This window comes from Melospiza georgiana, chromosome 4 (genome assembly GCF_028018845.1).
Source record: "Melospiza georgiana isolate bMelGeo1 chromosome 4, bMelGeo1.pri, whole genome shotgun sequence".
Classification (NCBI taxonomy): Eukaryota; Metazoa; Chordata; class Aves; order Passeriformes; family Passerellidae; genus Melospiza; species Melospiza georgiana.
In genome coordinates this window covers 11,205,519-11,229,940 of record NC_080433.1, presented here as the reverse complement: position 1 = coordinate 11,229,940, position 24,422 = coordinate 11,205,519, and the positions used below count along the sequence as shown (strand labels likewise).

Sequence of the window (24,422 nt, the reverse complement as noted above, 5' to 3'; positions counted from 1 at the left end):
CTCTGACTGAAGTCTCAGGAGCATGAAAGAAGGGGAGATGAGGAATAGCATGTCCACAGAAGAGATGTCTGAAGACTTGCAGGCTAGAGCTGGGTCAGTGAAGGAGGCACAGAGCTGTGTAACTTCAGTCACGTTGCCAGGACTAAGAGGCACGATCTAATTAATTCAGGGTCACAGTTTCCTGCACTCCCTTGTTTGCTCATTGCCTTTTACTCTGCAGTTATAGGCTGGCACAGAGCTCCCAGTGAAGAGATTGGAACCATCAGCATGGCCCAGAGATGTGCAGGCAGGCGTGCTGATTATGTGCATGCCTGACCAGGGGACTGAGCAGCCCCTCTCCATCTCTCCTGACCCATTATTTATGCAGACCTGCCTCTGGAATGGCCTCCAGAACTACTGAAAATTCAAACTTGGTGGAAAGCATCTCATGGGGAGAAAATCAGCAGTAGACAAGAAAACAAAGCCAGTGAAGGAGAAATGAGAAAGGGCATTAAGCAAGATAGCAGGAACTGATAAACAGGAAAGCCTGAGCTTTGCATATCCTGAAAAATGTGCTGTAGAATCTGGGTCCATAAAAATGTGACTGGAATCAAGAAATAATTTCTAAGTGTTCATAGAAGAATCAAGAAAGGGAGTAAAAATAATACAATGCCAAATGATAAACAGAGGGAGATGGTCAGGCAGAGATTCTTTAGAGCCTCCATCCTTTGTCATCAAAAGGAAAATATTGTAATGGCTGGGTACTCACTGAAGTGATAGGAAACTAAGAAAAGAATGAATGAATTAGAGGCAGGGTCACAAAGTGGCAGGGTTAGGGAAAAGACTAATTTAAAGCATTTGAATAATATGTGCTCAGCATGAAGGGAAAGAATTGCAGAAGGTGTAGCTGAACTACTTGCCTTAAGGGCTGAGACTTGACTGGGACTATACAAGATCCCAAAGGATGAAGAGGCAATCAACAGAAAACACAGAAAATGGATGGATAAACCCTCAAACATCTAGCATGCTACTAGAAAAATTAGTAACACATGCATCTTGTGAATGTGTAAATCAATAGACACAAGTGAGAGGCCACAAACCTTTGCTTACTTAAATCAGCACACAGGTTCATGCTTTTTATGGCACCAGTTTGCTCAAATTACTCAGAATTTTATGTCTCACTGAAATCCAGTCTGTTACCAGTTTCATCACTTTTTTCCACATATAGCCATTCTGGAATGACCCACTCAATTAACTTCAACATTTATGTGATTCCTGAGATCAGCAGTGAGTCAAGGCATGACTAAATCAGCCTGGTGGTAAGAGGAAACATCCTTCCAAGGTGGCCTTGGAAAGCAGAACTTGGCTTTTCTTGTCCTCCACAGGGTGGGAAAAGCAACAGCTTTCAAAATACTTGCTCTGAGTGTATCCTGAGAAAGCAGGACAGATGCACATTGGAAAGCAGAGGCAGTGGCTTGAACACAGAAGAGGAGGGTGGATACTGCCTGGGGAGGGATGCTGCAGAGACACATCAGCTGAATAGGAATTAACAATGTGACAGTGCCTGAAAAAAAACTGTAGCTGTTGTCTTACGTCCTGTTAAGAGGACTACGGTGTGTAAAACAGGGAAGGCAATTATTCTGCTCTGCTTAGCACCTGATAGCTCTCAGCTGCAGCACTCACACACTGTTGGGAGGATGGTGGAAGCAGCCTGGAAGCAGAACAAAGGGGTATAAATCCTGCAGGAAAAAGGGGAGAGAACAAGGCAGGCCAAGCTTGTTGAAACAAGGAAGAGAGGAGAGCAGTGAGACAGATTAAAATTTAATAAATAAGAAAATACCTCAAAGATAGCACTTAACACCTGAGAATTTTGAAGCACTTCATAAATGTGTGCTTAAGACCATGGCTTCCCTTGGATGCATATTTTATTGAAACCACTTGGTTTGTGGCTAAATTGAAATGGAGAGTTCAAGTGGTTTATTGAGCATGGCAGAGAGGGACAGGGGCAGGGGGGGTCTCTGGCTGGCTGTTCTCCTGAAACTGATCTGCAAATTGTGTCATGGATTAAAATATGCCCTGTCTCCCCCAGGGATAATGGAGGAGAACAAAGACAGTGAGAGATTTGTGCTCTTCTTCAAGCCCTCTTTGCTACTCATACCTCATTGAGTGGGTCTCTGCTGGGCTATTAATTCTGTAAGCAATTGGACTGAGGAAAATTACCAGGGAAATTCTGCAGCCACTTTCATTACAGATATTATTACTGGTTGTCTCTTGTAATCAGCAAAGCCTGTTTCATCAGTGTGATGCTGCAATTTTCATTCTCCTGTGTGCTCCCATGAGCAATGACAGGAGAGCCTGAGGAACAGCTGAGAGTGGGAATTTTGTCTGATGAGAAAGGGGTGGTCAATTCCACCAAAGTTCCCCCTTTTGCTGACTGTGACTGCACAGATTTGTTTTGGGGCACACTGACTAAAATCCTTTTCCTCTGCTCTTACCCATACAGGTCTAAGAAACTCGAGGAGATGATTTCAGAGAGCCCTCAAACTCCATGAGCATTTGGCAGGGGACACCCTTTTATCTTAGGCTGTGCTACTTGCAGAGCCTGGGGTGCTCCAGCTGCTGATATTAAGGCACTCTGTTTCACGCATTTCTTTGGTAACAAAGATATTGTTTTATGGACAGCCATTTCCTAGGCACAAAACAGCATGTCACCTTTCCTCATCTGCAGGTGCTCAATGCCTGACCCTTCTCCCCAGACCCAAGGTGAGCAAAAGGCATGAGGGAAGCAGTACTTCACCTTGTGAGTGAAAACAGCAGAAGGTTCTGTCACCACTGGGTGTTGCACTGTCCAAGAGCAACCTCAGAGCTGTTTAGAGCTTGTTGAGCAAGACAGACTCAACAAGAATCAAGATAAGTGATGACTGCTGAAATTGTTGACTGTATTTTTAATGCTAAATAGAGAGAAGAAATAAATTCTTTACCCACCAAAGAGTTTGTTCTCTATTACTGCAGTGGAGTCACATTAATCTACTGGGGTGCATGGGCAACACTCCCTGGAGGTACTTTTGGTTCACTGTTTCAGTGGAGGACATTTGTCTCAGCTTTTAAGGCCCCTTCCATCCCAAGCCCTTCTGTGATTCTGTGAGCCACAACCCCACTATATACAGTGCCATGAGGGGATGGGGGTATTCAGCTTCTTCTTGGTCCTTTTCCTTGTTACCATTCCTTAAAAAACAGAATTAAATTGTATGTTTTCCTCCAGGCTACTGAATTTCCTATTCAATGAAGCAATGAATAATTTATGGTTCTTTTCAGAGGGATTAATTCTCCTGTACCTGTGATTTCTTCCCCAAGCACTGACACTCAGCAAAGTGACATTGAAATAAATCTGAAGAATAATCTTCCATGTCTTCATTATCACCACTGCTCACTAATAGCATTACTTACAACCAGAACTGTGGCCCTCAGCAATCAGTTGTATTTTATTGCCACCATTTGGAAAGGTGCCTGGGCAATGCCCAGTTGTGTGGCTTATTAAGAAAAGTCACGAAGCCACAGCTTTGCTGGCTCCTGATCCTTCCTGGGCAGGGACTGCTGGCTGTGGACATCATGCACAAACCAACACTTCCCCTGAGATGGGTGAGCCCTGCACACTGCTTGTGACAAATGTGGGATCCATGAGATTAGCTCCTGCCTGCTCCCCACTGCAGCAGCCTGAGGGATGTGCTGACACTGGGGGAGAGGAGTGCAGGGCTGGGCATGGACTTTCAAGCCTCACACCAGCACCAATTCTTACCTCTCTCAGGATTTTGAAGGACTCTGTCAAAGCCTTGCTCACAGTCCCCACTCCTTTTGCCTGCAGTTCCTCCACCAGCTGCTTGAAGTGCTGGCAAAAAGAGAAGGAAGAAAACCAGGAATGAGTTGCAGGCAGGGTGTTCCCTTTGAGCAGGGCAGGAAAGGGTGGCCCAGAAAAGGCTGTGCCAATGTAGCTCCAGCAGGACTGCATTTCTCAGTCTCTGGACTGTGAAGCACTGAGGATCCATGTAAGATCATGGAAGGGGCAAATCTGGGAATCTGACTTGCCCTTATCTGCTCCTTCAGGAAAAATAAAACATCCTGTGCACCCAAAAGCAACAGCAGGGGGAAAAATAAAAATGTGAATGCTTGTCTATGACTTAAGTGGCATTGATCTGCTTAAATTAAACCCTCTCTGCAAGACAGTGTTTAGGATGTTTGGGAATCCCTGCAAAGGCATCACCCTTTGTAGTCATACTCTGTGGCCTAGGGCTAATCTGGGAGAGAAATCTAATTGTTGAAGGCATACAGGGATGCAGTAATACAAATTAAAAAAACTGAAAGAAGGAAAACAAAACAGAGAGAAGCTAAAAATACCAGTCAGCCAGGAGGGTGGTGGAGCAGCTGGAAACCTCAGGGCTGCTGAGCCCTCCTGGATCAGAGCAGCAAAACCCTTCCACTGACAGGGCTTGCTAGCAGTCCATCCTGATGAAGGATCAGGCCAGGCTGAGAACATATTCACCAGGAAAGGACTGATTGTTCTCATTTCTGAGGGCTGAGGATGTGGGGTATCTAAGATGGAGACCTTCTGCCCTCTGCACACAGTTTTTAACAAGGCAGCCTGGGCTAGGTCTGCTGGTGGTGCAGCAGTGGGGACCAGGGGAGCTGTGGCTGCTGCTCACCCACCAGCTGACCCTGTGTCACAGCAGCTTGGGGTAATTCAGGGTGAGCCACAGAGCCAGCACACAGCCCTGAACTGCTGCTGGCTTCTGAAATTCAAACCCTGTTCCTTGTCCCTGGAGTTTCATCTCACAGCATCTCAACCCTGTTCTCTGCCTGCATGAAGGGAGCTACCCGAGTCACACTGAGAGGGGCCTGGTACTCACCTCTCTGTTATCTCTGTCTGCTTGGACCAGGATACCCTTAAAACAGGGCTCAATAAAATGAACATAATCATTGTACTGCAAAGAGAAAACAAGAAGAAAGGAGTTGTCATGGGAGAAAATTCACAAAATGGTTTCATGTCCTAGGTGCATGTTCAGAAAGCAGCATGGAACATGGTGCCATTTTATACCCATTTCCCTTTAAAACTGTTCATAGTTATCATGGCAAACTAGGATTTTGATGACCTGTTTGTTTAAATAATGCATTAATTACAGTGTTTTGCTGAGTTCTAGCTGAGCAGATCTACACATACAAAGTTACTTTTTTTCCCCCACTCACACCACAAAGTCTTTATCCCCACTTTATGAACTTGTATCCCTGGCCTTGCTTCTAGCACTTTTTGCACACAGTTTTCACTTCTGGAGACTTTGTGAGTTCCCAGCTGAACCTTGTAACCCAAAGTTTGGAACCTCTGGCGCACAGCTGAACAGTAACAAAGCAGGTTAGCACACATCCACTGGACTGGGATAATTAGGGGAGTGGATGATTCCAGGCTGTGACATGTGAGGAAAAACTTGGTAAGGCCCCTGTGAACCTTTTCCTGCAAGGTTCAGGAGAGTGCAATTCCTAAGAGGCCTCTGAGGCTCAGCTGATCAATAGGAACTTAGGTCAGGCTATAAGGTCTCTGAGCCAACAGGTTCTTGGTGTGAGTGCAGTAAAGGAAAAAAAAATTTAAAAAATATATCTATATATAAACATGGTATTTCTGGGATTGTTTTTGAAGAACAGATGAGATATCAAACTCCTTAATGACTCCCCTTCCATTTTTCTGCCAACACTGTTCACTCTTCCATCTGTCCAGTCATATAAAGACAGAATTGTTGCCACTGGAGTTTCTAATTAGCTAACATAAGAAGCTATCAACAAAAAGCAAAATTTATATCTCAGTGGCTGTGCCCTGGCAAACTATCATAGAAAGAAGCCTGGGGAAGGAGATGGTGTTTGAATTAGCTCTGAAAATTAGAAGGCAAGGAGCCTTTAACATGGCACCAGTCTTGCTATGAGTCATGGAAAGAAGTTTTGCTTTCTGTGGTCACTGGTGCTGGTTTTCTGTGGGTAACCAGCCCATCCTCACCCTGCCAGGGCTTAAAAAGGAAGAGAGTGACACTGAAGCTTCCTGACCAAGCTCCAGGCAGCCCAGCTGATGGACTCAGAACTGTAAGGGCAGCCTTGCAGGATGCTGGAGCACAAAAAGGCACATGGTGGTAGTTTTCTAGCCTGGAAACATTATCCTGAGGATTACACTGCTGCTGCTGGACCCAAATTCAGTGTTAGGGCAAGCTGGGTGAATTATTATCTCTGGTGTCTCTCTGCAGCCCTTTGTTATCTGTTGCAGTCACATCCCTAAGGAAACAAAAAGATGCAGCCAACACCCTCTGTGGAGGAGAGGTGAAATGAGCTGGCAGCCACCCTGCTGAACACACAGAGCTGCCTTCCCAAGGGGAATCTCCCCAATCCAACAGAAGTGCTGCTGTAGGTGGGTCACTGATTTGCTGAGGGGAAGGAGGAGGGGTGTGAGGCACCAGGAGAGAGCTCAGCACTGGAATGGAGGCAGACATACTGCAATGATGTTGACAAAGTCATTTTCTCCCAGAGTATCCAAAATGGTGACAATGGTGTGCTTGGCAATGGTCATCCTCAGGCCCTTCATGCTGCCACTGACATCCACGATGATGACAATATCCTTGGGAGAGGTGGCTGCTTGGATGTACCTGCACAACAAAGAGCAGCAGCAAGCAGGGTGAGAGCCAGGGAGGGGGAATGCTGGGCATGCTGCTGTCACCCTGCCAGCCACAGCACCACGGCCACAGTGCCCAGCAGGAACAGGCTGGCCCCAGCACCTCACTTCCTGCCCTGGGAAGTGCTGAGCCTAATGCAGACATACACCCAAGAGTTCTGAAACTCACCACAGTTCTGAAACTCAAATATCCCCACCACCTCCCAGCCATAGAGTGTAATTTCCATGTGGCACATGCTAGAAGCCACAGGGAAAACTGTTGCTGGCAGGGCTTCACAACCTGCTATTAACTTTATTTATGTACCCCCTTGTCATTGTTATCTTTTCTGAAAAATCTCTTTATCCAGAATTTTCTCCTGAGAAGCCTCAGAGAAAAATGAAAACAATTATCTGATTTGCTTCTCCTGTGTTTTGCTGCTTTGAAATGTGGTTGGAGATTGTTTATCCAACAGGTGATTGTTTCATTGGTTTCATGTGAATTGCTTTTACTTATTGGCCAATCAGGGGCCAAGCTGTGTTGGACTCTGAAGAGAGAGTCACAAGTTCTCATTAGTACCTTTTAGCCTTCTGTCTGTATCCTTTCTGTATTCTTTAGTATAGTTTTAGTGTAGCATTCTTTAATATTATATAGATCACAAAATAAAAAATTAGCCTTCTAAGAACATGGAGTCAGATGCATCATTCCTTCCAACAACAGGGGTCTCGGAAAATACCACACCCCCCACCTCCTGCAGGGACACCACAGGACATTAATTGCTGATCAGCAGCTCCCCAAGGTGTCACACCTTGGAGAAGGGGGAGAGAGGAAGGATCAAAGGTGCTTTGGCCAAGTCTCTCCAGAACTCACCAGCCACGGTTCCTGCAGTCAAAGGAGATGACTCCATTCTCATCTGGTAACCACTTTATTCCTGAGGAGAGCAGCAAGAGGAGCAATCAGCACTCACAGCAGGCAGGCACCTGCACTGCTGCTGTTGCCTGCTGAGACCTGGCTACCCCAGGGAGCACAGGAGGCTGGCCAGCCACAGCAGTGGCCATTCTGCAGAAATACAAGCAGAGCTGCTCAGTCTTTGGCAGTTCTGAGTAAACTGTTTATTAAAAGATGTACCTTGGAATAGTCTGTTCAACTGTGAAGCAACTGCTTGTACTTTTGAGTTTTTTTCTCACCTTGATGTAGTTCTCAACAACAGATTTTTTTCTCACAGGGGATGGTGGAGAGCATGAAAAAGCAGCAGCAGTGACTGGGATGCATCCCAGATTCCCTGCTACAGGCTCTGCTCACAGCCATCTCTGCATTCACCTTCCCCAGCATGTGCCAGGGCACAGAACAAGGGCAGGCAGCCATCTGACCAAGTGGCACCAGGCAGGCTGCAGCTGCAGAGCATCTCAAGGGTTCCTGCAAGCACAGCACCTCCCTCCTGTGCTGTGACCTAATGTGCACTCACAGCTGGTGAGTGGATGACCAGACAGGCTGGCCAGCTGCATCTGCCATGTGTGTCCTCAGAGGCTTGGCCACCACTCAAACCCTCAGGGGAGCCCTGCTATGGTGTTTTGAGAGCTCTTTGGAGGTCCCCTGCCAGCAGACTCCTCTGGGGATGCATGAGGGGCTGGTTCTAATGGAAGAAAGGGGTTTATGCCTGCAGAGTAATTCCTTCAGCCTTACCAGCCCATTTTGCTCACTGTATTCTGCCCTTCTCAGGGCTGGGATGGCCCTAGGCTTCCCAGACTGGATTCCTCCATGGCACAGGCCCTGTCTTGCAAGGTTATTGTGTGGCACTGAAAGAGCAAAGCCCATCTCTACTCTTTTACCTGGGTACAGCCTGAAGAATCCAGTGGAGCTGCCAAAGTACTGCCAGGTCAGCGTGGGATCCCTTTCAAAGTTGTCCACAAAAACAGGATTCAGGGCTTCTGACATGTAAACTCCATTGAGTATGGCAGGGTCTGTGGGGGAGAAAACTGTGCTAAAAGAAGGGAGGACATCCACCATCCCTGATGGAGGAGAGGGATGGGAACAAAGGCAGCTGCAGGTGGAATACAACCTTGTCCAAAGCTTTTACATTGATGCATTCTGTTCTCTGGCCATTCAAGTGAATCCTGGAGGCCAGGGCACCACTGCCACTGCAGGTGATCTCAGCTTGGTCAGACACTATTAACCCCATTTCTCTTGCCTTGAGCCCTACATCTGGTTGGAATAATGCTCCCAGAGGCCCAGGGAGGTCATCACAGTGCTGAGCACAGCTGGCACAGCCTGCAGGCAGTGTTCAACTGCTGCCTGACAGGGGATGTGTGGCTCTTGAGAAGCAGTAGGCTGATGCATCACTGACAGCCTTTCTGCAAGGCCTGTCTAAATTTATGCTGGGTGTAATTACCTAAGACAGAAGAGCCCTAGGATTTACACAGTTGCACTCTCGCTCTTCTTTTCCTCATTCAATCTTTCTTTTCTTCTTGGCCTGCCCTTTCTTTGACAAAGCCTGGGCTGTCCTACCATGCCCCCATCTCCTCAGGAGAATGAGAAACAATGCTCACTTTTAACATTTGAAAGGTGTTGTCATTATATTGCAAGAGTTCCATATTGTTGTCTCCTTAGTGCAAGTTTCCTACCTCCTTGATGTTTCTCATAGGTAGCTCCTTTAAGCACTGACTCTTTCTTCTTCTCACAACAGCCAACTAACTCCAGTTCTCCCTCAACCAACAAATCCACTCTTTTATAGCACTCTTCTTCTTATTGACTACAGCTGTGGCCTGCTCCTAAGCTTTGATAATTGGCCCAGCTGCAACTCTTTAGGGGGCAAGATTACTTTCTGTACTACCTTTATTTACTTATATTCTATCCCCCTACAGAAAGGTTTATTAAACCTTAACAAAGTACAACAAAAGACTGAATAAGGAAACCCTGACAGCACTGGGAGCATGGATCACCATGTGCTCACCCACAAAATGGCTCCTCCGCCTTTTATACCTTTGGTGCTGCATCAATTAACCCTGCCCCTACCAAAGTCCATCAGTCAGCTCTTCCTTGCCATTCATTGGTGGGGATTGAGAGGAATGATGGATTCATCTCTACAAACAAACTGTGTCTGCTGATAGACAACATCAGCACTGAGAGATTGATTAACGGAAGAAGACATTTGCCTTTACAAATAAACTGTAGGTTTGCTGGTAAATGAAACTGAATATTGAAAGATGAAAGAAGCAATGGGGAAAAACTCCAAATTCCATAAGAATTAAAAATTAAAAGGGAGGTTACACATTAGAGGGAAATCTTTGGTATCAGGCATTCCAGGAAGTCTGTGCCTCTCAAGTACCTCAGCCAATGGGGAAAGAGAGAAGGGAAATGCAGCAGGGAAATTGGGATAATAAGGAGGCTGTGTCCTCCAAAAATTTGAGAGACCCTAGGGGAATATCCCATGGCCTCTTCCTGCCTGACATGGAGGCCTGTCCACCACGAGAGGTTTCCCAAGAGCAGATTGTACCTAAACCTGTCACAGTGACAGCACAGACATGACTGTCCCTTAGGACAGCAGCTTTCCAACCCTGCCTTTTTTTTTTTTTTCCCTCTGTTGTTATTTTTCTATTCCCATCCTTGCTGTATTTTTCTATTCCCATCCTTGTTTCCAGTATTGCTGCTGATAATTTCCACACCACTCTACCATCAGTGAGAAGGCAGAGGCCATTACCTTTGTTGTAGACATTGGTGGGCAGCTGGATATCACTGTAGGTTGTGTTCACCAGCAGGTTATTGAAATGCTCATTTGGCTCCAGAATGAATTCATCTCCAAGCTCCACGTAATTGTCATTTTCATCCTTATCATTAATCAGGAGAGAGTTGTAGTAATCAAACTGTTGATGAAGACAATAGAAAAAAGACAAAGAGAGAATAGCACAGACTATTACCAGCACTGTTTAAAACAAAGAGGGGACATATGGAGAATCTGGGCTTCAAAGAGGATCAAAATGAGCCACAAACAAGCTATTACCAACTGGAAGTGTCAAGCTGCCCAAATGATCGTTTCTGGCCACTTTGTTTGTTGCTGTCATATGCCCACATGACTGAAAGCACTGTCACTGCCAGGAGCATTGCTTAAGAACCACTGCAGAGCACAGGGGCAGGGTGGCAGCCTCCTGTGGCCCCTCAGCTGTATTTAGGGGATTAGCTGGAAAGGTGAAGTGTCTTATGGGGTCTGGCTCCCAGGTTTAGCACAGGACACAGCAGTGCTGACCTCACTCAGCCTGTCCCTTACTGAGTTCACTGCTGGACATCCAGCTGGGATTATCCCTTATTTTGGCACTCCAAATAGCAGGCACTCATTGGGAGCAAAGGACCAAGCAGAAGGTGCTCAAAGACAATGAAGTGTCCCCCCACCCATGAAGGTCATTGGGGATTTACCATCTACAGTCACTTTAGTACATCCAGGGCATTCTTTGTCCTTGGATAACCTATGTTTTTAAGATGCTTTTGCTGACTTTATCTGAGCCAGGGGTTACATAAGGATTAGTGTTCAAGCACTAGCAGCACCCAGAGGGTGCAAATGGAGTGTGCAAATACAGAGTCATGTACCTCAACTCACCCATGCCCCTCACTGTGAATGCAGCTGACCACACTAACGTGGCTAATGGGATTCTTTAAAAAAGGAAAAATAAAAAGTGAGATGAAATTAGTAACTAGCTTGATTTCAAGGAGTGTTTTCAACTTTCCTGCAACTGAGACATGTACTTGCAGGGGTAGCCTGTCCTTCTGAGCTGTCTGTGCTTGTACTGTGGATAGAGAATTTTCTTCCACAGCCTTTTCATTCCAGCTCCCCTCAGCAGCAATAATCCCACTGCTTGGCCACAACAAACAGTTATTAACAGAAAGCCAATTATCCAAATTGATTGGACAGCACCAAACTTTCACCTTAAGGGAAGTCCTGATGAGTTGGTGTCTGTCTGGTACAGAAAAGATGATGGGAGCTGTTAAGAAAGATGGTGAGAAACTCAGTTCATTTGGATTAAGGTTTGCTGTGGGTATTTGTAACAGCATCCTCCTCATTGTTCATTCACACTCAATTTTTAGCTCATTTTCCAGTCAAGTAACCCACAAAGTGCCAGCTAATTTGCACTAAAACATCACATAATGACAGTGTTGGCCAGTGCAGTAAAAGTAAAGCCAATAACATCACTCAGCCCAATGTCTTCCCAAATCCTTCCCCTCCCAGAGCCACAGGGACAAATCTTTTTGGCGTTCCTAGGTTTGAGATCTGCCAAGGATATCTCTTATTTGCAGCAGTCTCTGAGTGTCCTGCAGACAAGGCAATTCCTAAGCCCAGGAACCTGGTGGGGATGGGTTCCTGGCTGTGCCCTGAGGATGTGTGCCACCTTTGCCACTGACCAGGATAAACTCACCTCCAGTGAGGAGTTGTACTCATGGTTCAGATCTGCATCTTCTGCTGCTTCCACCAGCCTCTAAAACAAGCACACAGAAAGGAAGGTGAGTGGGTGCTGTGGCAAAGCCCTCCAGAAGTTCTCCCAGCTGTATCAGCGATTGCCTCCTTCACCACAACCCCGTCTGGGGTTATAAACTTCCTTCTTTCCCTCCTCTCCTGCTGACCTGTCATTCCGTGCTACAGTTTTACAGCTTGGAAGGTACATTATTTGCAGCTATTTATTGCCAAGCATATTCACACCTACTTACTCCAGAGTCCCTGCTAAACCCCAGAGCAATTTTAGATATCACAGGACATATACAAACAGAAACAGGTCCATTTAGAGAGATAACAGACAGATTTAATTTCATTTTCCATGAGCCCTTCCAAAAAGCCATGGGAAAGGCATTTCAGCCCCAGCTTGATGTCAGTATCTCATCAAAGGAAAAGGCCTTGTGGGAGTCTCAGTCTGGTATTGTTACTGAGACAAAGACCATGACTGGATTTTGTAAAGGGCTCAGCGATGCTGTGGCCATTTATAAGCTCTTACCATTTATGGAAGGCAATAAAATCAGCCAGTTTTCTCCAGTATGATGCTTCAGGGCACTAATTCTCAATTGGTACAGACTGGGAAGGGATCCAACTAAACACGTACATGTTTTCAAGGTTGCACAATCAGCAACAGTCTCAGCAAAACTACATTTTGCTCCCTCACAAAGGATAAGGCAATGCAAACACTGCAGAAGTCTGGCTAAGAATTTAATGTTATTGGCCAAAGCTCTGGGACTAAATATGCCCACATTTCACTTGGAGATTCAAATGATGTGTTTCTGGATGACTTTTCCACATTAGAAGCCTTAAACAGTCAAGGCTCTGTGACTACAGAAATATGCTTTTCATAGTAGGTAAATACACAGGAATATGATAAATCCTTAGATGCAGGAAACAAGGGGGGCCAGAACGATTACCTGCTCTGATCTCCCACACTGCAGCAGCTACAGAACCCTTGCCACCTCCTCCACACTTCCCCATGTACACAGCTGGAAATCCAAGCACCTTCCTTGCAGCCTGTGCTCAGGAGGTGCAGAAATTCCCCTTGAGCCACACACACAGCTGAAACAAGTCCCTAGTCTTCAGCAGCCAGAGTGCACTATGGAAGGATGAACTGGATTTTTCACTTCTGAGAGGTTTTCTTCTCCCCCTTTTTAAACAGCTTGTCTCCTAAAAGAGTGTTCATTCCCTCATATTTATTCCTAGACTTTGTTTTTGTCTTATTTTCTAATTTGAGCCGAGGGAGAAGCCAGCATCCCCTTGTCTGAACGCCCACATCCTCCCACCAGTGTCTGCTTAAAGCTCAGCGTGAGCAGCCAGCTGCACCAGCAGGCTCCTGCCTGGGCAGGGGAGTCCTCACACAACCCCTGCACCCACACACTCCTGGTGCAGGCAGAGCCCTGTGCCTGCTGCTCTGGGGCTGGCAGGACACAAAAATTCCTTCCCAAAGCCCCAGAGGCAGTGGTCATACCTCAACAGCTTCCACCTTCCTGCGGAGCATGCTCTCCATCTGCTCCGAGAACTTCTTCACCAGCTCCAAGCCATCCACCTCCTTGATCTTCAGGGTTGGCTCCACATCTTTGTACTTCTACCCAAGGAAAGGAAGAAAATCCTGCTGAGCAGGAGGTTCTTAAGGAGGGGGATGAATCTGTCATTGCTAGCTGGGTATTGTCTTTGTATTGAAACAAGTGCTCTGATTTTATCACCTTCCATCTTTGCCTTTCTCCCTTTTCCATCTGCAGATTTGAGGCCATAACTCAAAGTACTTGGACCAAGTGAAAACAACTGATCCAACTGTGAGCTTGTGGCTGTAGAAAGGAGCAATGCACCTGAAGCTACGAGTGCCTACAAGTTGGAGAGAAGCAGAAGGCCAACTTTTAAAAACCCAAACCGTGCACTGACATGCACAGCAGCTTTATATATATCACACACCTCCAGCTCACTCAAGGCAGAGGGAAGAGCAAGGGAATGGAGCTGTGTGCTGTCACTGCAGCTCTTCCTATGCCATGTGAGCTCTGGGGCACTGCTGGGGAGATGTCCTGGCTGTGCTGCCCCAGAGCCACCCCATCTGTGAGGGAACTTGCCAGGTCTCCAGCAAGAAGGGCCTGCTCAGTGCTCACAGGGGAGACTGGCAAGAAAAGCTGAGACAGAAAGGGATGATGCCACTTATTGGGCACCCAGGATAATAATTTAGGCCAAGAGCAACACAGAGGCAATTCCCAAAACCTAGGAATTATGAGCATGGCTACTTGCTGCTGCCTCCAAGAGGAGAGGTGCTATAATGAGGAGGATCTAGATCTGACAGCTTTAGAGATAACCAGTTTATTCTCACCACGTTTCATACAACCTAGGAATTTAAAAAACCCAAGAGTACATCTAAACTGTAAGCATAATTTGCCTCCTTAAATCTGTTCTTTTAAGACTGGCTAAAATGGTCTTTATTTCTCCTTTGCAAAAAATCCCTCTGCTAACAGAGATAGCCAGAAAGAAAGATTAATGAAACCTGTGAAAGGACGCAAGACAATTAACTTATTTCAGAAAAGACAGAGCCTTATCTCCTGAGCAATCTGGAAACTCAAAGGCAACCAATTGCAATTCCCTGGTTCCTCATCATCAGTTTTGTCTGCAGTGTGTACAGCCCCCCCTCCATCCTCACACTGTATTAGCAACAGAGCAGCAATCTCAGCCAGGGCTGGGCAAAAAAAATGATGTGGTTAAAAGGGCAAGGAGATGGCAGGGGCTCTAGTGACACTTCTGAATTAGAGGGAAGCAGCAGGGAAAGGACTTTGCATGTCTTTAGGGTGAGCCCGTGGAGTCCCTTTTGTTCAAGAAGGTCCTTGACCATGCAGGAGGGCAGCTGGGCACAGGCAGAAATGCCTCGAGTATGGGGCAGGCTGAGGAGGTCAGACAGAAATAGCAGCAGCATCCAGCCCACAGCAGGCATGGCAGGGAGGCTGCTCGCTCTGTCTGGCATGATAAACAGCAAGGGTTTTACTGGATTAAAAATGCCAGGCCTCCCATCCCCTGGGCTGGGGAGCTGGGACAGGCAGGGGAAGCAGGAGGAGGAGGAGGGATTGAGGAGGAAGGTTGGGGTAACCACACTGCCAGAAGAGAAATGTGCAGCACAACCCCTGACCACGGTGCCTGGCTGGTGAGACACTGCAGCACACCCCCAGCTGGTGTCTGTCCCTTCAGCTCTGTGTCACAGCTCTGCCAGCACAGAGGTGATCTCTGCCAGGCTGGGCTTTAATCAGGCCCTGCTGGGGGAGCAGGGTAATCTCTCCTGGGAAAGCTCACCAAGGGGAGGACACATGGGCAAGCAGGCACTTCACAAAGTGACCTGCCAGAGTTACCCTATAGCACAGCCTCAGGTAAAAGCAACAGGGCTTTTCCCTCTCTCTGTAAATTTTTTAATGTGCTTTTGACATACTCACAAGCAGATGTTACTGGGGTAAAAGTAATAATGAGAAATGAAAACCAGTCTGCTCCTGGCATGCACATCTCAGGCCTGAGATCCAGCCAGAGCTGGGAAGGAAAAAAACCCAACACGAAAAAACCACCCAACTTTCTGCAAAGTTCCAGTTAGCTAAGGAATACACCAGTTTTGAGCTCAAATACTATCTGAGCTTTTTTCCTACAAATGAACCAGCAAACCACTACATGCCTGTATTCCTGCCCTGGAAATCTCTGCCTATTGATGACTATTCATCCAAGATTTTCTAATGGTGGGCAACAGAGCTGTGATTTCAATCCTGTCACCAGACACCATGGCTGGAAGTCAGCTCAGGTGCATGTATTGGCCAGGATCATCCTATACAACCTGTGCTTGGGGTTCAGGCTATCAGATCATTTTAAGTTATAGAATAGGAGTCAGACTTGGGAGAACTGGCTGAAATGATCTGATGTTTGAAAAGAGGCCAAAAAGTTAGCTCAGCTCTAACACAAAACCTTTCCTTATTCATCTAGCACTTAGCATTCCCCTAAAACAGCAGGAGCAATTCATTAAGATTCCCCTTCTGCCGTGACGGGGGTGGTGATTTAAAAGTAGAATATCCAGAATTCAGTATCCTAAGTTTTATCTGTGAACAGAGATATGTCACCAAGTATATATTCTTGTTCCCACCTCCATAAAATCCAGCCTATTGAAATACACAGTGCTGCATTACTCACTGCTAGTGGAACTAAATTAAGAGTGTGAAAGAGATTTCTTTCATCTTCACCCAGGAAAATGTCTTGACTGAACTTCTCAAGTTTGTCTGTTCTTTGCATGTTTTTTGGGCTTTCTAATAACACCAAGGCCAAGCTGTGATGCAGGGTAAAAGCCTGCCCTTGGGGATTCAAGGGATGTCTGTGATCTCACCAGGCCTCTGGGAATGATACAGCCTGGTAGGAAGTCAACTACTTGAGTTTGCAACATGATTTTAGGGTTCTTCTGGAGGAAACAAACAAAAAGTCCAAAGAAAACTAAGCAAACTGAAAACCATAAAAGAAAGTTTATGCCAAGTATTAAAGACAAGGTTTATATGCAAAGCATTCAGTAACTGAAAAATTATGACTCTCACAGCTACAATAAGCTGGTTACTTCAAGACCATTAGGCACGAGGGAGACATGAAATAAGATCCAAACTGAGATGACAGCACCTTCTGTATTTCCTCAGAGACAAAATGTCTGTTGACTTAAACAAGCACTGAGAAAAGAATCACCTGGACCTCTGCACTGTGCTCCCCCCACTTCTGCTGGTCTGGGCACAATCCTGCATGCAGAGAAATATCTGATGTGAAAAACAGGTAATAGCCCAAAAAAGAGCAAGGTGTCTGGGGAGCAGGTAAATCCATGTGTTTCATTTTCAGACTTTGGAGTGTTTGGCTCCCCAGGCCTAACATACCAATGAGTTAATCTGCATAAAGTTATTTAGGATCTGCCAGGGTGCATGGAAATGATATTTATTAGCAAAAGATCTGTCTGCATCCACTTGTAGTGCTGGAGGTGCCAGGGATGCAGTGGGAGCCCTCTTGGGATAGTCCCTGCTTTGAGATAAATTGTGAAGAAATCCTACCTAAAGAAAAGGACTGAAGTGAGTGCTGGCTGCTTCTCCCCTATTCCCTTATTTCCCGGGGAAACAACAGGAGATAAAAAAGCTCAAGAAGTTAAAAGATAAACTTGAGCTGCTTAAATTGCTTAAGTCAAGTTAGGGCAGAACACAACACCACACGAATTTAGGAAATGATTTTTTACTGGAGTGTTCACAGAGCAAGGCTACATCAAGCTCATCTGTACCCCTACTCAAAGTGACATTTTCCTTCTGAGTCACACACACTGGGAGCTATGGCTTGGGGACCCCAGGGGACAACAGGCAATGCAGAAGCATCATCAAAACTGCTAAAAGCCCAATTTTTGCATCCACATCCTGCTGCAGCTGCCTCACAGTTAGTGCAAGAAATACCTTTATCAGGGCTGACAGCTTTTATTGCAGGGTGACTCTCTCCTCCCAAGAAAAGCTGATGATGAGCACAGACCTCAGTGATGGACGCTGAAAGCCTGTCCTGGTCAAACCTAGCAAAGTGAGTGCTGCAGGATATGATCCCTTACTCCAGCAAAGAGCAGCACTCTGGGGACAGGGAAACAGGGCTTAGCAGTGAGGCAAGGAATGTGATACCCCAATCCTGTGTTGTGCATGGGATGTGGGCATAATTGCTAATATGAAGACAGAAGTCAGACACCTGGAAGGTGTAAGGGAAAACTCATGGCTTGTGTCAGAGGATCAGAGAAAGAGTAAAAAACTGGATGGCCACAAAGTGGAGTGTGCATTCCTTTGGATGCAGTCAGCAGGCACCAGTTCCCCAGAGCAGCACTTGGGAGGTGCAGGGCAGAGATCCCCAGGTCTGAAAGAGGAGCAGCCATTCCCCACTGACCTAAGGAAGCTTCTCTACAGCTGCAAAAGGGACCATTTGTTTAAAGCCCCTGAAGCTACACCCCTGAATGCTGCTGGAAAGTTTAGTGCAGTAGTGCCTGTTTGGTGAAGAGGCCAAGCAAACTCTGCCCCCCTGGCTTCCAGGGCAGCTGCCTGAGGCAGAGTCTTAAGGGCAAAATGCAAAGAATTGATAAACAACTGGCTGAATACAGATGAGGAAACAAAAAAAATAATTAGTGTCAGCTGGAGAGATGCAGGAGGGGATGATGGGGTGAGTGATGAGTAGCAGAGAGACTTAGGAAAGGAGGAATGAAGGGTCAGCATGGAAGAGCAGGAGGTGATCATCAGAGGGAAAACATGAGGAGCGCTGTTAAAAAGTATTTTTAACAAAAAGTGATACAATTAAGTGGTGCTCAGCAATGGCTGATGAAAGCAGGGAAGGCACTGAATGGATCTCCCTCTCCATCCATGGAGAATGGCCACAGGGCACCACTCTGGGCTTAGGGATATGGAGCTGCATGGTTTAAGAGACAGCTGCACACCAGTGCCTTGTTCTATCCTCCACCCTGCGAGGCACACAGGGAGGTGACACAAAGCAAAGGGAACCCTCACAGGTTTTGCCTACCTTCTGCAGCAGGAGAGAGCCTGAATACTTAGTCACAATGGAGTATAGCTCCCCACCAAAGGCATCTGCCCAGGACTTCACCCTAAAAAAGGCCAAAAGAAGGAAAACCCGTGTTAATAATTCCAAATCTGCAGAGGTGGTCAGACAGACAGCTGGTTAGTCTGCAGAGTTTTCTTCAGACAGGTAAAACTCCATCATCCTGAGTACAAATCCCTCTATTTCTCTAAACCACTCTCCCACAGTGGCAATGTTTTGTCCAGCCACACAAGCAGCAAGGAGACAGTGCTGCTCTTGGACATTCCACCCAAGAGACTGGAGAGCAGGGAGAAACACCGAGTTCTGCTGGTCTTGAACTTGTCCCACCTAACTTTGGATGTGGAAATTTGGTCTTAGATGGCATCTGAGCTCCTTCTGTTGCTAGCAAAGGGAAATAAATTGCTTTCTGCAGACACCTATTCATCTCTCCTGACAGGCCCTGGGGTGAAGGGCTAGACACTCAGTGCCAAATCTGCTGAAGAGAAATAAGTGTCAGGACTTAGAGAAGGTGCCACAATTCACCCCTTGCATTCAGCTTCTCCAGCAGAGCAGGCCACAGACTGATGAGCCAGACAAATTCTCTGCTCTCACTGGTGGTGCAGCTGCTTGATAATGCCACAGCTGATTATGCACATTGTCACTGTAAAGCACCCCCAGCTTGTGCCATCCTGGAAATAATGGATGGCAGCGATCCCACATGGAGAACAGTCAGATGTTGAGGAGCAGCCTGAACACTGAGCCATCCAAATCAAAATAGATGGCTCCCAGAATTGACAGAGCACTTCATCAGCACTTACACAAGCAATGTGTAAGCAGCTCCCTCAACAAGGATTCACTTAAGAGAGATTTATTTAATGCAATGAGTGGCCCTCTCCACTTACACTTCTTTATGATAAGTGCAGAGTCTTACCTACAGCTTCCAGGGGAGTTCTTTGAGTCCCAGGCAGGCTTTAACCCCAGGGCCTGATTTCCCAGTGCACTGCACCACAAATAACACACCAACACAGAGATGAGCTCAGGAGAAAAGCCAGCACAGCAATGGTGGAATAATCACAGGAGCTCACTTCTGCCTAGGAAAGCCTGCCTAAACTCCCCTCTTGCACATAGGAACACACAGGCTTTTTTAAACACATAGGGGATTATTTGGAGCAAACACAAAGCTTCAGCTCTGCACCTCTCTCTCTACTGCTATAAAAAAAGCATGAGAGGGTGGGTGCCTTTTAAAATCAATCCTTAATTGGCAATGAGGCATTCATATTTAACCATTCAGTGTGAGCTAGCACCAGCTAAAGTCAATTTCTTTACTTTTGTTTTTTTTTTTCTGCATTGTGCTCTGCATCTTATTTGCAGAGCCAGAGCTTTTATCTCACCATTTCATCCTTAGAGAAAAAAGCATACAGATATTTTCTAGGAGACCAGGATTTATTGGGCTATATCAGAGTTATTCTAGCAAGCCTGGAATAAAAGAGGAAACAGGGATCCCATGGGATGCTTTCCTGTTTGTTGTAGTAGTGACTAATCATTCCCTTAGATATGAGGATCTCTGGATCAACATTTAAATTGATGCCCATCTGCTCCTACTGGCTTTGCAAATTTTATGTACAAGATGTTTTGTGCTGAATTTAACAAATATTCTCCAGTCTCCTTGCCTTTTACTGTAGAAAAAGAAAACCTAAACATGAAGGGATAGTAATTTCAGCAGGGATGTTTATTTTTCATTTCTCTCCCCATTTCTCTCCCCTCACCTCTGTTTTGTGTCATATTTATAGTGTGCCCCTGCTCCTTCCAGCCCTCAACATTCTTCAACACAACAGGATGGAAGAGTCTGTGGTGTTAATTTCTGATTAGTTGAGCAACTTCTTGAAACTTCCAGTAACAGCAGAACTTGAATAAAAACGAGGTTTGTATATAGTTTTGGGATGTCTGCTCTGGCTCAGGAACTGTTTTTGTTTCTGGTCTCAAAGCAGAGGAGGAACGAGGCACAAAGACAGGGGGACCAAAGAGAAGGGCAGAGACTGGCAGCTCTGGAGGACTGGCTGGAAAGTTAAGGGGCACAGAGGAATGAGAGGGCTCAAAAGTCTCAAATCTCCGTGTTACAGGGCTAAAGTTTGTGTCATTAAACATATCTGGCGGCATTTCATGGGAGTTGCAAAGTAGGAAAGTGAGGAGGCAGAAATACACTGGCATTTTCGTATTTAAAAGACAATTATTAGCCAGGGAAATGAGCAACCTTAGAATACTGGGAAATTAAGGGCAGCCTGATGAACTTAATTTTTTTTTCATAAACAAGCGAGAGAAAAGGTCAGTCTGAAATTCATCAGCTTGCAGAGACATTTCTTTTAATTGAAGCTGGCTCTGTCCAGCTCAGAAGTAGGTGCATGAAGGCAACAGGAGCAGCCTAAAGAGGCCACACCAAGTTGATCTTTGCCTCTCCCACCAGCATTTCCCAGTGTTCCACTACCTTAAGAAGAAGTCAGCCCCAACTCCTGCCTACACCATGGCTGGTGGATGAGCAGGGCTGCGTCCAGTGGGGGAGAAGAGGTGCTTTGTGTGCTGAACTGGCACCCCAGAAGCACCGCTAGAACTGACTGAGCAGATTTCTGCACTGCTGGAGTCAGAGAGGAAGGAGCTGGCAGTGATCCAAGCACGATGCAGCAAAGCCAGACAGGGCTTGGGGAGCAGCACAGCCCGACTGAGCCTTGTGTCACCTCACCCTGCCTGAACCCAGCTGCTGCTTGGAGGGCTCCGCTTCTGTGTCCCCCCCAAAATGTCCCTGTGTAACCCATGAGACAGAGCCATTTTCTGCTGACTGACTTACTCCCTCTGGGCCTCTGGCCAATGTATTTCCCTGCTGAAATTTCATTTCAAAAGGGCGACTTTTGTGTTTTGGTTAAATTCATGAGTGGATTTGAAACACCAGGGATTAATTCAGCCATTGCTCTGGTTTTAGTACCAGAGGAGAAAAGCTCTTTTTCTATTGTTTATTCTTCATTCTTGCACAGGAATAAGTTCCAAATTGTGCAAAGTGACGTAAATCTCTTTTTTTCAGTATCACATTATAACAAAACACATCAGAAAAGGTTTTGGTCAGAGATTGTCTGCTTCTAATCCCTGCTCTTGTATTCTGTGGCAAGAATAGCAAAAAGGACAGGCTGGCTTCTAAATGCCATAGGCTTCAATGCCAAAAGGTATTCCTATGTGGTATTTATCCTGGACATGAAAAGTTGATTTGCTTGGTTTGAAGTTGGCAGAAGTTGGATTTTATCTTGTGTAACCTCTGTGTCCTTTCTGTGCAACCCAAATCAGAAGCATTTTTGCTGGGGAAGGGCTTGACAGTGCAAGAATAGAATGGGCAGCAAAGTTTCCTGAGACCCTCCTGGATAATGTCAGTGCAGCTCCTGGGCAGACGGGCTGGATTGGTGGCACATCTCTAAGTGCCTTATTGGCAATTTTTGAATAAAAAACGTTTCCACAAATGCAGGAAAGGGCTTAAGCTGTCTTGAGTTGATTTTTCAGATATCTTCTCCTCAAACTGGCTGGCAGAGTTGTCCCCTGTCCAGACCAAGCTGCTGTCCTGCACACACAGCCCTGTCCCATCACCCCAGAGGCTGCCCCACAACGGCTTTAACCAACGGCGGCACTGACATTTCTAATCCTTAAAGGATTTAACTCGCCCAAATCAGCTTAACAAGGTGAAGTTTCTATAAACTGGGGCTGCTGAGAGCTCTTGGGCTCCTGGGGGGCTGCCAGGGCTGCGTTGCTGGCGGGGAGCTTTCCGGCAGTGACGGTGCTGGATGAGCCGCTCGTCACACGGACACACGCAGGCCTTGGAGCGCTACAAACCCAAAGTCTGCAAACCAAAAACCCCAAAAGATGCATCTAGAGTCCTTGCATGTGCAGTGCATGCACAAACCACGGCTGGGTGTGCTTTGTATCGCAGCTCAGCTTCTCATTCCTTCTCTCTGGAGCTCTGGGGAGGGCCATTACGCCTTTTGTAGAGAGGTGGAGCCAGCACCAGCAAGAAGTGCTGAGGCCTCTTTCCTCCATTCAGCCCCGCTCGCTAACATCCTCTGACAGCCACAGGTGAATAAACACGGCTGTGTGCTTTACCCAGGCCCTTTGCAGCCAGCACTGATCCAGACAAACGCAAGGGACCAGAGCTTCGGAGCTGCAAACCTTGCTCTGCACAAAGAGGTGTGTCACTGCCCCAACACCTCATGTGCACCTTCCCCAGCCAGAACCCGGCCAGTGCTGTGCATCCCTTGGGTGTTCCTGGCATCTTGAAACCCGGCAGCGCCTACTGAAACAACTCCGCTCAACTGGGAGCTGCCAAACTGGGGCCACTCGCGTCTGCCTCCATGGTGGGATCTCTGCAAGTTTTGCAGCAGCGGCAGTGAAGTTTTACGAACGTGTCTTTAAACTGGTTTCGCCTTCTGCTGCCCAGTGCATTAAAGGAGAGCATTAATAGATGTCAAAATACTTAACTAAAGGAGATGAGTATCATTGCTACTCTTGAGGAGTGGGAGGAAGAGGCATTGCATCTTAGCCTAGACCTGGACACAGAACTGGCAGCTCCCATGTCTGTGTCCTCTGCCAGGAGCCAAGGGAGGGCAGTGCCAGCCCCCGGAGCCATGTGTCCCCCTGGAGACATGTGTCCCTCAGGAGCAGCTTGTCCCTGCCGCGCCTGCCATGCCGGGGAGGCAATTCCCACCCGCACCGCCCATGCACGCAGCAACACTCACGTTTCCAGCGGGATCTTCGTCTGGGCCCTGGCCCAGGGCGGCAGGCAGAGCAGACAGAGCATCATCCACGACACGGCCCAGGGCCCCATCCTGCAGGCACCGGCCATCAGCAAGGGCTCCGGCCGGCGGCGTGCGGGGGCTCCCCGCCGCTCCTGCTGCCCTGAGGGAGCTCCCCGGCGGCCCCCGCCATGGTGCCGGCCTGGGAGCGCTGCTTGTGAGGGGCCGAGCCCCGGGGGCACCGCGGCCGCCTCTGCCCCGGGAGCGCCGCCGCGGCTGCCGGGCGCCGTCGGGGTGTCCGGCCCAGGCACCGAACCGTGTGGGAGCCGCGGCCCGGTGCGCTCCCACGGGTGTGAAGCGGCTCCGGGCCCGCTCAGGGGTGCGCACCCACGGGTGTTAAGCGGCTCCGGGCCCGGGGTGCGCACCCACGGGTGTGGAGCAGCTCCGGTCCCGGTCAGGAGAGAGCGGCTCCGTGTGAGGAGCGGCTCCCGCTCCGAGCCCGGTCAGGGGTGCGCACCCACAGGTGAGGATCGGCTCGGGCGCTGGTGAGGGGTGCGCACCCACAGGCGTGAAGCAGCTCCGGGCCCGGTCAGGGGTGCGCACCCACAGGTGGGGATCGGCTCCGGCCCCGTTCAGGGGTGCGCACCCACGGGTACGGAGCGGCTCCAGGCCCCGGAGCGGCCGCGCCAGGAGGGAGCTCGGCGCTGGGAGCTGCAGCGGCTACGTAATCCCCTGCCAGCCCTTAATCCCCTCGCCAAGCAGCAGCAGCCGCAGATTTAGGGAAGTGGAGTGGGATAAAATCACCCGGGATTACTCTGATTTCTGAAGACGGGCCTTGGCTTCTCCAGCCGGAGGTCAGGCCGTGCCTGCTTTAAAGGGGTCGCATCCACATCCCCCAGAGCCTTCCCAGAGCTTCGATCTCTGCCTAGCGGGGCCTCCTCGACCTGCAGGATGCTGGCGCGTCCCTCCGGCTGGTTTTCCCAG

The 24,422-nt window shown here is 47.7% G+C and overlaps 1 protein-coding gene across 1 annotated transcript in view; it reads right to left on the bottom strand.

Moving 5' to 3' along the window:
• The window catches only part of CACNA2D4 (calcium voltage-gated channel auxiliary subunit alpha2delta 4), a 119,544-nt gene extending 95,996 nt beyond the window's left edge, over positions 1 to 23,548 (bottom strand). The window contains exons 1-10 of the mRNA XM_058022172.1: positions 23,442 to 23,548; positions 18,664 to 18,745; positions 13,598 to 13,714; positions 12,056 to 12,115; positions 10,351 to 10,513; positions 8,483 to 8,614; positions 7,524 to 7,584; positions 6,500 to 6,650; positions 4,881 to 4,955; positions 3,776 to 3,865 (exon numbers count right to left, since the gene is read on the bottom strand). Of these exons, the coding sequence (XP_057878155.1) occupies positions 3,776 to 3,865; positions 4,881 to 4,955; positions 6,500 to 6,650; positions 7,524 to 7,584; positions 8,483 to 8,614; positions 10,351 to 10,513; positions 12,056 to 12,115; positions 13,598 to 13,714; positions 18,664 to 18,745; positions 23,442 to 23,548 (1,038 nt within the window). The remainder of the gene's footprint in view (positions 1 to 3,775; positions 3,866 to 4,880; positions 4,956 to 6,499; positions 6,651 to 7,523; positions 7,585 to 8,482; positions 8,615 to 10,350; positions 10,514 to 12,055; positions 12,116 to 13,597; positions 13,715 to 18,663; positions 18,746 to 23,441) is intronic.
• Positions 23,549 to 24,422: the final 874 nt, after the last annotated feature.